At 53.6% G+C, this 15,231-nt stretch overlaps 3 protein-coding genes across 3 annotated transcripts; 1 reads left to right on the forward strand and 2 right to left on the reverse strand.

Moving 5' to 3' along the window:
• Positions 1–127: 127 nt before the first annotated feature.
• Positions 128–6,521, reverse strand: CSUI_003082 (ras-related gtp binding a family protein). The gene is made up of 6 exons (XM_068063280.1): positions 5,078–6,521; positions 3,973–4,436; positions 2,959–3,134; positions 2,366–2,485; positions 1,251–1,350; positions 128–837 (listed from the first exon to the last, which is right to left on the reverse strand). Exons 1-6 carry the CDS (start codon positions 5,332–5,334, stop codon positions 743–745), a joined length of 1,212 nt encoding a protein of 403 aa, XP_067924746.1. The 5' UTR covers positions 5,335–6,521; the 3' UTR covers positions 128–742.
• A 185-nt stretch (positions 6,522–6,706) lies between these two features.
• CSUI_003083 (histidine triad domain-containing protein) lies at positions 6,707–8,737 on the forward strand. The gene is made up of 2 exons (XM_068063281.1): positions 6,707–7,483; positions 8,105–8,737. The coding sequence occupies exons 1-2, from the start codon at positions 7,217–7,219 to the stop codon at positions 8,483–8,485; spliced, it is 648 nt and encodes a 215-aa protein (XP_067924747.1). The 5' UTR covers positions 6,707–7,216; the 3' UTR covers positions 8,486–8,737.
• Positions 8,738–8,978: 241 nt separating this feature from the next.
• CSUI_003084 (duf51 family protein) lies at positions 8,979–15,179 on the reverse strand. The gene is made up of 7 exons (XM_068063282.1): positions 14,365–15,179; positions 13,281–13,351; positions 12,494–12,674; positions 12,116–12,222; positions 10,832–10,902; positions 10,112–10,181; positions 8,979–9,638 (listed from the first exon to the last, which is right to left on the reverse strand). Exons 1-7 carry the CDS (start codon positions 14,678–14,680, stop codon positions 9,468–9,470), a joined length of 987 nt encoding a protein of 328 aa, XP_067924748.1. The 5' UTR covers positions 14,681–15,179; the 3' UTR covers positions 8,979–9,467.
• Between the last annotated feature and the right edge of the window lie 52 nt (positions 15,180–15,231).

The following is a 15,231-nucleotide window of genomic DNA, read 5'->3' on the forward strand; positions in this document are numbered from 1 at the left end:
CTGCTGAATGAGCCTTTCAACAATACCTCAGACAGAAGAATCTGCAGCGCCCTGCGCGAGTGACTGCCGGCAGTCTGCACCACGACTGCCCAGGAAGCCGGGCTACAGACCTGCCACCCTATGGATTGGTTTTTCTTGGGAGCCAGGGCTCAGTTCATTCGCAGTCACAGCCTGTCCACACCCTTGGAGCATGCCCACCTGTACCGCATAAAATCAATCTTCACCAGGAGATTCAAGCTCCTGACTACATCACAGTCTTCTACAACCAACCCTGACACTTCTTGCTGTGCGTGCACAGACTCAAGCCTAAGATGCTTTACAACCACGGCACGGTATTCGACCTATACCACACAAGACAATCTGTAGAAACGCCGCTGCCGAAGCCGTTTCTCATCTAGGGAGAGAAGGCGTAGGAGACTCAATGAAAATCAACCTAATAGGCGAACAAACTACGTAAAAAAGCATCCCGTATCACCGGCTGTCAAGCGCGGTTTTCACAGGTGCACGCCACACACACCTGATTGAAAACTCCATCACATCTACAGACAGAAGATTGGTGTATTCCTGACTGTATGCGTACAGGTCAAAGACATGGCGCGACAGTCTCACCGCAGCTACATGATGGCTAAAGATAATGGCCTGGAGCTTGAGCACATACACTCTGAAGATAAAAAGAAGACAGCGAAGATACAGTTACATCGAGAGAAAAACCATCATTGGCACCCTGTCTTGTCTTCGTTTGCTATAGAGAAGGCCCCACTGGGACGGCTTCGGCAAACCGTGCGAAGTATTCCCGGGCGCGGTCGATCTTCGATAAGGTTGCCGCTGGCTCCATGGCTGCAAACAGCGAGATCGAAAACAGGCCGGTTCTCACTTTAGCGTTGTGCTTGTGCACAGGGTCTAAAGGTGATGCGTACGTAAAACACGTAAAGGAGCTGGTCTGAAGCGCCTTGGGTGAGTGCAAACTTACGTGGTGCTCCTCTCTCGGGGCCGCGAGCGGGCTCATCTTTTGCCCGTGTTTTGTTTGTTCCCTTCCCCATTCAACAGTAAACTGCTACTGGAAATGCCGAGCACTGCTATCTACGTTGACGGGTCCTGACAAGTCTAGTATGTCCGTGAAGAGGTCCAGCTGCCGAAATCTTGTATAGCAAACGCACAACTTTTTTCTCTCACCAACTCTCCTGTCGTCCCACTCACACCTTATCAACAAGCTGTAAGCAGAACGGATTCGCGGAAACCGCACCACTCACCGGGGTCCCCAATAATAATCATTATGTACGTATTCCTAGTAAACCGCTCGATGAAGGCAGAGAATGTTGCGGTGCGTGCGGTGAAACTCGAAAAGTTGCTCTGAAGACGGTAGCGCGCACACGGAACAAAAGCCCCCGCGATCCTGAGCGACACTGCAGCAGCGCCTCTCGCAGCTAGCAGCGTCCCCAAATGTCTCCTGAAGTGAACCTGTTTCTCGCGTCTGAGTTTCTCGTATCAAAAGCAATCTTCCCTCCATCCCTCAACTGCATCAGAGACACGAGAAAACTTGTCCGCTACGTTCCGGCTACTCCCGCGGGAGGGTTGGTCTCTCCAATACTTACGGAACAATCACTGTTCCAGACAGCAGCGAAGCCACCTGCTCCGAATGAACCGGTACTTACAGGAAAGAGGCCGCGTACACTCCCCCAGGACGACAAGAATCCGGTGTGTAACTCCCTTCAAGCATACTGGAGAAATTGCACTGACTGTATCCGTAAAACCCGTGAGCTTTTTCCACACACTAACAGGGGAGGGATCGATCCAACAGGGAGAAAGCAGCTACTCTCTCTCTCTCGAGATGTTGCAAGAACCATATAACGAGAAGTTTGGCCGCCTTCTCAAGCACCTCAAAAAACATGCAGCTCTGAATGTGCCGTCTAACCCGCTCAGATAATCTCAACTCTCACACGTCTCTACCGATGTTTAAGAGACGCGAAGGGGCCGCGCCGTTCGCCAACATACCCCTACGCCGACGGTTACGGCCCCCCCCTTCGCTGGAAGACGAGAATAGAAGAAGGAACACCTAGTTCTAAGACAGATGCAAAGAAGGATATGGAGGCAGAGGTACTACAGAAAAGAGGTGCATAGCACTGAAGATACGAGAGAGACTTGTTTGCTTCCTATCTTTATTATTGTGCACCTCTTTTGTCCAGCACACCTTCCTGAGGGAAAATGTGTGCACGAATGTACACCAGTTTCTGAGTATTAGCTAGTACACGACAAATAGATGTACGATTGAACCAAATTGACGAGCGAATGCACTAGGGGTGCAAAATGCACATGATGGCATTTCAGGACAGAAAAAAAAGCCCCGCACTTCGAGAACCGAGCACACCCTGCCTCCTCGGCGAACCTGTGACTTGGCACACGCAAGCTTGAACTGCTTGCAGATGTTGGACACCTTCTCGAAGCGGTGACTATCGTGGTGGCTTTTGCGTGACCAACGCGAGACAACCTAACAGAGGAAAACCGGACACTGAAGCAAGAGTTTATTCCACTCTGGTTGCAGTCAGTCAAAGACTTACACCGTGCACGCAGGCGAATGCAAGGAGAGTGACCAATGACGACTTCATGATGTCCAGTTTTCAATTCTTCACCCCAGGTGACAACACGGAAAACAAGCCGGTGCAAAAATGGTACCCCAGCGTGGACTTTGTACTTAACGGCTGCCCTCGCGGAAGCTTAGGCAAGAAATGAAACACTATGTCTGCTACCAAGAAGAGAGTTACATGCTATCACATTCGGACTGGCTTTTCTACTAGACACACAGGGACGGACGACCAGTGGCGCTCGCCGCGGATAGCAATCAACTGAAGAAAGAGGACAGAAAACAAAGCTAGTGAAAAGCAAATGCAAAAAACGCCGCGATCGAGAGCGAGGAGGCAGCCTGGACTAGCAAACAGACACGACGCGCCTCTCTGATCTCACCAGGAACGTACTCTTCTCAAAAAGAACCACCTCATCAGCAGAGCAGAGCTCGCAAAGGCGGCCCAGGTGTTTCTCTAGCTCCACTGCATTGGGGACGAGAGTTACGATGATCTCACTCCACGCTTTGAAAAGTGTTTCGTCCCAAATTGAGGTTGCCAGCAATTCAACGGGTTTCTCTGCGCAGTGAAAGAAGAGCCATAGCCCAGCAGACAGGGTCGCATAAAGATTCAAAGGGAGGCACAGTTAAAGAGACAGAGACCGAACTTTTCTCGAACACCGGCGCAGTACGGGGAAGTCATCGAACACATTGTGACACTCCTTGACGGTGCCACATGGTGAACGGAGCGTCAAGTGATACGGCGGACTCCGGACAGGAGAAGCGAGCTTGAAAAACTTTACTTGTTTCCGCAAAGAGTAAGACCGAAAGCATGTCCCAAGTGAAAGAATGACGGATGGTTATACGGTACACACGTACTGAGAGGGGAAACCGGTTGGCTCCGAGCAGGGTATTTGCACACAGTTGATTGAGGGGCGTGCGCGAGCTCTGCACCAACTATTCGTTCGCCATGAACGCACACACTTTAGCACAGATGGATAAACATATAAGGCCGGTGACAACCGCACTCTTGAGTCTCGTCCCTAGCAAAAGTCCACCACTCTGCATTGTCGTCAACTCTTCCCGGTGCTACTCGAACAAGTCACTCAAATCGGGTTAAACCATCGTTCAGTTCCTGAAGCGCTCGGGGAACCTGATTCTTTCAAGCGTCATTCCTGATGCACCACTCAAGAGCCTCTACAAGCCTGCTGAGGAGAAGCAAAAACCGGCAACACGTAGAGCAGAAGAATCCAGAGATGACGTCGACCACCACCCGTTTTTTTAGCCGAGTGAACCTTGGAGACCAAAATTAGATGCAGCTTCTCCCAAAATACACGGTGTATCATCACAGAACTACGCCCTTTTTTGAACGGGAGACGCCAGGCCACCAGCACTCGTGACTTCCCTCATCCCTTTACCTTGGGCGATGTCTCGGACAAGCCGCTGATAAAAGCGCAACGCCACCTCTCTATCAGCAGGAGGCAGTAGATCCATTTTATGAACTAGAACGAAGACCTGGGCCGTGGGCGAAAATGCCTGAATGCTATCTAAAGCACTACTCATATAGCGAGCATCTTTCTCAAGCTCTTTCAACCTCAAGTCTCTTTGAACTGTCTCGCGTAAGTTTGTATCCATAAAGGGCTCCGTACCACCAGCCCGTGTCGACTCTAGGCGGGCGGCTTCTTGTGTGTAAGATGATCCGGGCTCCTCCGTGGGGGGGGACAAACGACAACGGGAGGAGTGACAGAGGGGACCCGCAGGGGGAAGCGACGACTGGGAAGAAACACCAGGAGGATTGCGCGCGTCTGCACTGACGAGAGCCGCAGCAGCTACAAGAGAACTCCGTCGCACTTCCAGGACATATATAAGGACTTCTGTATTGCTGCAGAAGGAACGCAGAAAAGGCAGCGAGACGGGCAAAAACGCAACCATGCGCCCGCTGCTTCAAACTGAGCGAAACACGTGAAAGATATACAAAGCCTTGGGACAGAACAAACAACCCCAACACGTAGACGATACTCTCGAGTAACAGGTAGAATCAGGCGAGAACTGGTGGCCTTTCCGTTCATAGACGACGCTTGTGAACAGGCGGAGCAACAAATTAACATTCCGGGCACTATGAAGAAGCCAAGGACCACCACTTCCGTGGTGAGCGGATTTGTTGGAGATAAAGAAGCAATACCCTCTGCTGGACGGTCCCGCTGAGCAATCACCTGCGCCGTCCCCCTTTGGATGCTTGCCGGGGTAGTACTGGGAAACTGTCGCCGCTCCCATACAGCGCCTGTCATCGAGAATGCCCTGCGTTCTCTGTTTGTTACCGGAGCCACAAGTCAGTCTACGAAGAGTCTGTACGGACCACGCCACAACTTGTTGCACCTGAGTGCTTGGACAAAATCCTAAGAAAACGCGGCTAGAAAGAAATGGGGTGCTGGTGCGCCGCTCTGCTTAGCACAGTTCGAGGACTGCATGTCGACTAGTGTGGCTAGACTATCCAGCATCACGACGCTCGACACCCTCACTTACCGGAAGATATGCTCTCGTTGAATCTCAAAGTAGTTTTCCATAAAGATGTCCTGCCCCCCACAATCCCACAGAGACAGCACCAAGTTGCCAAGAAACCGCAAATGTGAATGCTCTATATGATTAGTGGGCGTCTGTCTTCTTGTCTCGCGCGCAAGATAATTAGCAAAGATAATGGAGCGCATCGAGCTTTTTCCGGCCCCTGCACGGCCCATAAGAAGGACCTTGTTACTGAATCCCTGGTGTGCGTGATGAGCCATGTTTTTCCCCGTTGCAGGGTGCAGACACGAGAGCGGAAGTCACAAGCGGTACACATGTGCGGAGAAAAAGCAGGAAAAGCAGACAGAGTATTAGAGCGACGTCGGAGAGAGGAAAAGGGACTGGTTGCGAAAGGACAAGCCCACGTAAGGAGACTGAAACGTAGCCGAAGCATGGAAGGCCAAGTTGCGAACTAGAATAGTAAGCATGTTGAGTTTTTGCTCCATTGCACTCAAAGATTGTAGTACTGAGGAGCGGGCCATAATTGCATTTGATCAACTAGCCACGGAGCGCAACCGCGGGCCCGATCCAGGTCGCTGAGCGCTCCCTTCCCCGTCTACTGGTTTTAAGAAGGTGCCGCTGATCAGGCTTGAAGCTGGGCACGCAGTACAACACTGTATTGTAATGCACACACGGCAAACACGCGCGAGAGAGAAAGAGAACGTCCTGGACACAAAACTCCTGACCACAACCACGCTCTAGCCTCCCGAACAGCTTCTCCACTCAAAGAAGTGCGAGGCACTGCGAAGCCACTTTCCCCACTCAAGAGACGTCGGCCACCGCTCCGGTATACCGCTCTGAGCCGGCCGAAATCCACCGAGGCCCGCGCTGCAAGGACACAAGTGGCGAGGCGCTCTGTCGAGACGCTGCAGGGAGAGAGCCGCTGCAGAAGTGAGTGGCTGTAAGACAGGAACTCAAAGACCGGGTAAATCGGCTTGAGAGATCAAGCCAGTACGGAACCACGCCGGTTACTCTCCAGTTCGTCGAGTCGTGGACCACTGCAAGCCCGCGAAGTGATGAGAGATGTATAAGGGCGGTCACGGACGGGAACTCAAACCGTTCAACTGCAGGTATTGCCTTGCAGGGAAATAAAAGGGCCGTCGAGTTCGGAGACGAAGGGGTGGAAGGCGGAAGAGTACTTTCTTATTGCTCCTCCGAGACAGCGTGCCTCGCTACGAAAAGAAAAAGAAGCAAGGAGAGGGCGGGAGCCATACCTGCTCTGCTTGTTGGATCCTCCATGGAACAGAAAACGATAAACAACCAGTACCCGTCCGGCAGCTTGCCCTCTTACTCCACGAGAAACCCGAGGTTTGAGCCGCTGGGAAGCACGATGGCGACAAAGTAGATACAAAGCTTTATTGACTTCACGAAGGTGTCAACTGAGTCCTACAACAAAAACCAGTCACCCCTCAAACGGATCTGCGTGGAGTCTGCATGAAGCGTCGTCCTGGGCCACTGAGCCAGATTCGAGCCTGCAGCAGCGACGCATGCACGAAGGCCGGGTTGCATGCGGTCTCCGCGGGTTGTTGTCTCCGCTGCATCCGCGGTCGTCATGTCACCCGGCTCAACAGGTAGTATAGGAGGGTCGGGGGTCTCCTGCTCTACCCTGAGCCAGGCCGTGAAGATTTGGCCGGCCACTGTGCTTTCCGGCACTGCAGTAACTGTACGGTGCTCCGTTGTTGGTCGGTCCCTACATTACGGGCAAACTACAGTATCAGGACGTGGGCGCAATATGTACGGAGCGTCGCGGGCACTGGCGACAGTCGATCCTCCAGCCCCTACTGGGAAGCGCTGGTGTTCGGCAGGGTGCTGCGTCTGCCTCTCCCTCGGAAGTGATTCCGCCGTCTGTGCGTAGGCGATCGAGATTACCAAAGGGTATTTGCTTCCTGGGGCCGGCCACAGTCTGTTGCGTCTTTCATCTTCCTGGGACAGCGAACACTGTCTCCCTCTTGCAACCCGTGCTGCGCCGCGGCGACGGCAGCGTACTCAACACACATCCGGCCCACTCTTCGTTTCGGGGTTTACCAAGGGCTCGGGGAGCCACTTGCATTGCGACCTGCTACCTTCACTATTTGTGTGTGGAGTAGGTTCTTCGTGCCAGTTATGGAGTGCGCTCCTGCATTTCCCGCGTCCCCCACTGAGCGCCCGTGCAGTGCGTCTCTGTGGCAACTGCTTGCTACTTGCACCCGCGGCCTACGCGCAAATCTTTCTTCTTCCAGCTCGTGTTGCTGGCCCGGCCCGTTCTCTTTCGCCGGAGTGAACCTCAGCCCGGAGAATGTGATCTTTAGCAGCGAACTCAGCTTCGCGATGCTTTCCCCGCATCCTGTGCTTCCAGGACACGCGATAGTAACTCCTCGGAGACATGTGAAGGTACGTGAGCTGTTGAAGTTGATTGCGCCTTGGCGACCCAGACAGAAAGCAAGGTGGACACTGCATTCAAACAGGTACGACGTCTTCAGGTTGGTGAAGACGCCGTACCTGGACGGCCCACTCAAGCGGTTGGACAAGAGAAACAGCGGGTGTCAGTGCAACATCTTCTCAGCAATACGTATGGCAAAAATTCAACCACAAGGCAGACAGCGCATCCCATCTCTCTCAGCATCATGTAGCACTGCAGGGGACAGCGTACGCGGTCTTGGGACAGGCACTCCCGGCATTGTCAGCCTTTTACACGAGAACAGGACATGTATAGACACACACGTTTCACCCTGTTGAACTAGAGTATAAGAACGGATATTATAGCTGTGTAGCAGATGGTATGTACCCTGTGCACTCGCACACGTATCAGTATCAATTTCAGAATGCATATGAGGTGGGCGGGAACTGGATGGTGGTGACGGAGCTTGACGCAAGAACTGCAGTCCATCTGCTAACTGAAGGCAGGCAAGGGCAGGACGAGAAATCCAGAACCCGTTACGTATCCTCCCGGAAAGGAAGGTGTTAGAGCGGCCCAAATTGTGGCCTGCACCCTGGCGCCTTTTGTCCTTACAGGCTCTTTTCGACTTGTCAGACGACGAGCGAGAAGATCTGTTCCTCGTGACCCAGGCTACATCGTACGCGTTAAATGGAGTTACAGGGACAGACGGATGCACGCTCTTGGTCCAGCAGGGTGAAGCAGCAGAGCAACATGTCTCCCAGCTCTATGTGCACCTGGTGCCCCGCCGGAAAGATGATCTACCGAGCAACGACGAAATTTACCCTCTCCTAGAGAGTTCCCCCGTCTTGCCAGACCCTGACGGAAGAGAAGCTGCAACGGACGGGGTCTGCGGAGGTCCTCTGAAAGAACGAGTGGCAGGCTTCGCTGTACGCGAGTGGATGTTACAGCTGGCCGCTGACAAAACTGCTCCGCCCTGTGCTGATTCGCATCAATAGGAAACGTTCGTTCTTGGGAGATCATACTCCGTGGTGCGGGCTCAGCGACTACTACTTTTGTTGAATAAGCCTCAGGGACACAAACCCTGCCAAAGAAGGCGAGCCGTGTCTCATCCAATGACGACGTATCCGGATTGATGTTCCGTAACATTTTTGCTACAACAAACAGTCGGTCCATTCGGCTTGCAGCCGGCATTTTGCTGCATGGACACGACGCCATTGTGAACTATGGGTGTGTGTGCAACGGCCACTTCCGGACTTGGAAGTGGGCATGGCGGAGCAACAGCAGTCCAAGGGCGGTGGGGTGCCGGGTTTCCTTCCAGAAGTATCGCACGCCGTTCGAAGTTGCCTGGCGCGTCTTTCTCTGAACGTCCGTCGGGGGAACTGCTCGTAAGACCACACAATGCTCAATCTTTCGGTCATGTGTCAAGGCGCATGCGCGCCCTTCAAGCGCCTCGAAGTTAGTGGAAGAGCCCTGACAAGAAACTTGGAGCGCTTCAGATGAATCAATAACGACCGAAACAGGCGGTTAACAGCTATGCCAACACACCCGTAGATCACGCTGGTGTCATGTCGCCGCCCCAAAATATCGGCTGCGAGCGAAATGGACTAATTGTATCGGAGCAAAAACGCCACGGAACATCAAACCGAGTACATCGTCATTGGCCAAGCACAGGTGCAGAGCCACTTAAACTAGCCGCTCCCACGGCCAGCTTCCTCGTCGTTCGCATCACTGCTCCCTCAGCTTGGCCGAGCCGCGTTTGTCAAACAGCCAGCCGCTCGAAAAACGTTCCACGATCTACAGGAAAGGTGTACGCCCCCTTACAGAGACCAGAACAAATTTTCACATTCCGTTGAACCAGGGCCTTGTCCTCATCAGACTGACGCGGTTCAATGGTCTACCATCTATAGTGTGAACGAAATTCGTCGGCCGTGCCTGAGGGACGGACTCAACTGCACAGAAACTTGCAGAAGAGCACCGTCAGACTGAAACGCCCCCGCCTGCTACACCGTGTCTATCCTCGCCGATAACACCGTACCGCGCCTTATACTCTGGAAACGTCAACGACACTCCTCGGCCTTGAAACCGGGTCAAACGCATCGATTCTGTGATGCCTGGCGTGATGGGTCCAAAGTATCCCGCCTTGCGGACCTGCAACCATGACCGAAAGAGAAGAGTAGTTCAGACGGCTAGCAGGGAACGTGGCTCGGAATCGACGGCCGAGTAAATCAGTTGTGTCACACTACTTTTTATAGCCAGATAGAAGGCACTCGCTGCCCGAACCTCGTACACTGCCTTTTTCGTTACTGCGAGTGAAGCGTCATGCCCTCGCGGACCGTCCCAGAATCTTGGGGCGCTCGCGCATACGACCCCGGGATCCTTTACTAGATGCTTCTTGAGCTCTACAGAATTACTCAGGCCGCCCGAAATCTCGAAGCCACTTCAAGCGGCCAGACGAGAACGAAAAGTATGCGCAACAATTTCGCCCTCGAGGCGACAGAATCTTCTCAATCCGTTGGCAGTGCCCACCACCTGGGACTTCTAAGTTCACCTCAACTTCATTTTTGCTATGGAACGAGCTCTTCTACCCAGCTGGCCCCTCACATCCGTTGAAGCTCGCTTACCAATTCCTCAAGTGATTTCTCTTTCGTAGCGAACCCGAGCATCACATCCGGAAGAAAAACGCCACTGTACCTGCGGACAAAAAACGACACATCACATGGACGCACTGATTCCAACACCGCTCTAGTGGCAACCAGCCGACACGCGTGTGCGAAAGTGAGCAAATTCCCTGTCCAGTAAAAGAACTCCTCGTGCCCGTGGGCAAAAAAGCCGGAATGCTTCACTCCTCGTTTTCTGCTAACCTTGGCATACCGCCGATGGGGGAACCAAGACAAAACACGGACTGTATCTCAGGAACTGCCTTCCCGACAAATCAAAGCATGAGGACACTGCGCGGGCACGATTCCGTTCGATGTTAACAGCGGGAAAACCGAGGAGATGACGATAGTACCAACGCTCGTTGATGCCTCGCCTCTACCCAACCGCCAGCTTGTGAGCGGTTGGGAGCGCCGGGACAGAACGGTCTGGAGACGACCGAGGCGACGTCGAGGAAGAGCCTCCCAAGGTGCCTAACAGACAGCCGAGCTGCCGTGGACACTTCGCTTCACATAGTTCACTACGTGCAGTATCAGAGAGATATGAACAGTTCGAAATCCTGATACGTTTGTGTCCGCGTCAAATCCAAGCGATCAGACCTGAGACCCCAAAAGAAATCCGCAAGGGAGAAGTTTTCAAACTCGGTCTGAGACAGTTCTGCTGGCAAGAATATGAAGACGACTTACGCCCGTACACCGACTGTGAAATCCGTCGTCAGACCGTGTACGCCCAGTTCCCAGTCCGCGGCTGTTGTCAACTGATCAAACCACAACCAACCGCACCAAGACGTGCGTGCTGAGTGAGCACCTCAGAACCAGATTAACCGTACGACAAACACGACGAGCCAAACCGTCGCGCGAAGAATAGCCCACAGCTGCAGTGAAGGCACACATCACCCTCTTTTGGAAAAACGCTAGAAGCTGTAAACACTAAGTGAGCTGCCGAGTCGGTCGTGTACGGCAGGCACCACACTGACACAGCATTAGCCGGGCCGAAACCGAGCTGCTGAGCGATCCCCATCCGACACGAAGAAGATCCTTGCTAGTTTAGTCGCCTCCCACCATACTGGTCTCGGCGAGGCATTCATGTCGTAACGAAGCAGCGCACCAACGAAAAGCAGTGCGGATGTCGCATGAAACGAGTACCACATGCATAAAGCAGGCAGCTTGCGATCGTTAGAGGAAGCAGCGATGCCTAATGCTGCGTCACTTTTTGTTGCCAGTAAAACCGTGTGAACAACAACACCCCTGTCTTTTCCAGCGCGGTCTTCACTGTAAACGCAGTCAAATGCCGCAGCTGACTCATATTTGCCTGCACTGAACATGTCTGAACCGTGTCCCCGAGCTGGCCGATGCGACATCGTTTCCTGCTCGTCCACCCGGGGTCCACTGGCGGGCGGAACTGTGAAACATACTGATCAGACAAGTAGTTGGTAACTGACTCCCGACGGGGAGCACGAAACTACCTGATACTACTTCAGAAGAGACTGGCCTTGTGCCCTTGAATTGACCCCTCTTTCGTTCTTCAAGAAAGACGGGCTGGTCTACCTTCTTCCCGTCCTCGAGTCGTGCTCCGCATCTCCACGTTTGAGACGTGAGTTGTCAGGAGGCTTCCGCGACGCGCGTGGCAGTGCGGGATTCAAGACAAACCGTGTGAATTCAACCAAGAAGGCACCTCTTCCCTCAGGGGGCTGGCCAGCTGATGCCAATAAATAGCAGTGTGGTTGTGTCGTCGCGAGCTCTCCACGCAGCAGATCTCTCGACTACACGCAAGAAGCGAACGAGCTTCGCGCAACACGCAGTATGTGGAGGAGCTGCGTTGCGTACGCGGGTAAGCTGCGCGCCCTGTGGAGATCCACCCTCTTGCACCAGCAGCGCCCAGCTCTTGCGATCGTGCGGCGGAAGACAACGAGTTCCGCATCACCTCGACACCCGTACACATAGAGTCGTAAAAGAAAGAGTGAACACTACCTCAAAGGAATGAAGAAGTGTCATGGTTCCTTTCAGTTTAGAAACCTGGGAAGTGGTGACAGGAGGGAAGCGTGGATCTTGACTTGCTGCCATCCATGCGTAGTTGCCTGAAGCACAGCACCACACAAAAGCTGGAACCCGAAAGCTTTTACAACATGTATGGTGGCGCGCCACCATCACCTCGGGCACCTCTGACCACTGGCAGCTTCTGGAACCAGGCCACACAGTCAGCGTGAAATATACTGTCCGGCAGCACGGTCTCCACAAGTGACCACCATCCAGCTCCCCCTAGAGACACAAAAAACTCGGCACAGCGACGCGTTTCTCCAGACGAAGGGACACAGAAGAATTTGGAATCTGATGGGACAGTGTCTTTACCAATGCTTGCTGGATCAATTGGCGACAGTGTGCCGATACATCCGCGAAGGTAGCAACTCGCCTCAGAGAAGTCTGTCGCTCCGTCCTTCTGGCCGTACCACGTGAAGAACGCGGGGCAGCGTACTCCGTTCTCCTTCATCTGTCCCACTGTCTCTGGCTCTGCTACAGCAACGTCGGTCTCCTGAACAAACCGACCCACGCCTGCACAAGAACGAGTGCTGCTCTGTACAACTCACGACACCTTGGAAGGTACAATTTAGGGCACTTTGAGCAAGGAAGACTGCCTACACCCTCGACGGTACGCTTTCCATGCCGCCACCCAAGACACCCGCAAAAGGTGTCCCTGAGACTGGACGACGCGGTGTCACGCGAGTGTGTGTAAGACGTGACGGAAATGGGGTGAAAACCTTTACACGTGCTCGAAAACGTCAGGAGTCGAGAGGACGGCACAAACACAAGGAAAAAAAGTCACTCCTGTCAGTAAAGGTGCTCGGGCTTCTCCAGGATGAGAAGAGTGGAAGAGACTACGGCTTCGGCACTTCGAGAGGTGCAGGGAAACACCAGCAGGCAGCGGAAAGAGCGGAATCGACAGCTGCTGAGCTGCCCGGAGGGGGGAGGAGGGAAAGGGAGCGACAAGACGGTAGACGCACGCACATTTACCCGACACACTCGACTACGGGCTGAACCACCGCCTCATCGAGAACCGCGCGAATGTATTCCCTACATGCAACAACTACGAAGTGACCGAAATACTCGGGGGAAAACAGTTCAGCCGTTTACAGCGTACCTTCAATCTACTGATAAGGATATCAAAGCCCCATCGGACAAAATCAGCCGTCACCGTAACGTCCTTGCAGCCTACCAGGCGATGCCGCATCACATACGAGCTCAACAACGTAAGTAGACGTGCAGGGTGACAAAAACATGATTGGCAGCTAACAAACATAAAAACCACGAACCCTAGAAAGGCCTCCGCGGCTTCACAAGCGCCTTATGGTCGAAAAAACTCGGGATCAGTGCATGGCTGGAAAGGCTTACGACACCAGATGGCCTGATCTAAAGCAATATACACACGGTGAACCTCGTCCAATCACTATGCGGCGGTGACCACCGCTGACAAATTCGTGTTTCACTGCAGCTTCTACCACAAATCGGGAGGTCAGTCTCCCGCAGAAAAGCTGAGAGCCCGATGTCTAGCAGACGCGTTACGACTCAAGCCCCATCGTACGCGGCAACTGGTGAACAGGAAGCTCCCAAAAAGAGCCAAGAAGTGACAGCGGAAGGCCCTCACAACGGATTGATCGGAGCGCGCAGACTTTTCATACAGAAATCTGCATAGTCGCCAGACACGGGAAGGCTCCTTGTGTAGCCGACAGCATCACGAGTCCCGTGCCCTCAGGCACGGACCCAGCCGCACGCGGAGTGCCGCGGAACACTGTTGTAGAGCTCGTAGCCCTCCAATCGCGCCACCCCGTACCGGAGGTCAAAGTTCGCGACCCCCTTCGCTCTTCAGGAGATTTAGGTTCCCCCGCCGGTCCCAGACGCAGAAGAGCCCGGCGTCTTCGCGGGCCGCTGTCTTTGTTGTAGTGAAACAGGAAGCTTGACGTGGTCAAGAGGGTAGGCTAGGAATTTACCATTCGGGGACTATATGTAGCGGAGTTACAAAACGATTTACTGGTATTGAATTGTCTGGATGGGATAATTCGATCCAACCAAAAGCCGCTTGTAGGAAAACTAACACAATATCTTAGCCCTTTTCCATCAGTCGTCAGCGTTGCAGAGCGTCTGTAAGTGCTATGGGGAATGTAATGATTGTGCTTGCAGGTTTATATTTTAATCATAATGGGAGGGCCATCAGTTGGTGTGCTAACCTGGGCTCGCTCCTATCTGCTGCGAGCGCTTTGCACGGCTCAGAATATCCTCAACCGACTCCTCGTCATCGGCGCGCGTGACACTGGCCCTGGCTTCACGTCCGTTGATGCGAGAGGTCTCGAAAACTGCCAGGAAGTGTCTGAGATAGGCTGCGAAGGAGGCCAACGCCTCTTCTTCGCTTGAAGGCAGATCTCTACGCTTGAGGCTGGGACTTGCTGTTGCTGTCACACCCATCTGCAGGATCAAAAGGGACAGCGCGATCACTATCCCATGAGAAGGCGCGTTACGGTCCCTCCCGTGAACAGGCAGTTCCATCTTGCAGTTAAAGAATGTCACGAAGGAACGAGGACGAGAAATTGGAGCTTCTGGGAAGAAGCTAGCACGACAAATCGGTCTTCACGCTAGACCATAGCGACGCCCCTCCACGACGAGTGGAGACGGAGAAATTACTGCTCGGACTGGGGGTACCCGGGAATGTGGTCATAACCGAATTTCGAGGCTTCAGCTAATGCAATAGACTTGATAAGGTACAGCCAAGCCATGGGGACGGGGACACTTCGCTGGAGGCAGCTAGGTGGGGCATACGCGCCTTCCCGCTCCGATTGAGCCGCTCTCCAGCCCGCCCCCGACAGCCAGCCACGTGACCGGCACATGCGGCACGGTCGCCTTCGCTGTTCAGATTGTCTACGTTAAACACTCCGTCGCACACATCCTTCCTTCAACAAGCTGCCACTTCGAATCACGTCTGTGTAGACGTAGTAGGTGATATGCCGGCCAGCAGCGACCGTGCTCACCCCGTTTCCGCGTAGCCGTTACTTCAGTAGCTACGGTGCCGGCACTAGGTCCAAAGAGGTACAACGGTCACG

This window comes from Cystoisospora suis, assembly GCF_002600585.1.
Source record: "Cystoisospora suis strain Wien I chromosome Unknown contig_1325, whole genome shotgun sequence".
Lineage (NCBI taxonomy): Eukaryota > Apicomplexa > Conoidasida > Eucoccidiorida > Sarcocystidae > Cystoisospora > Cystoisospora suis.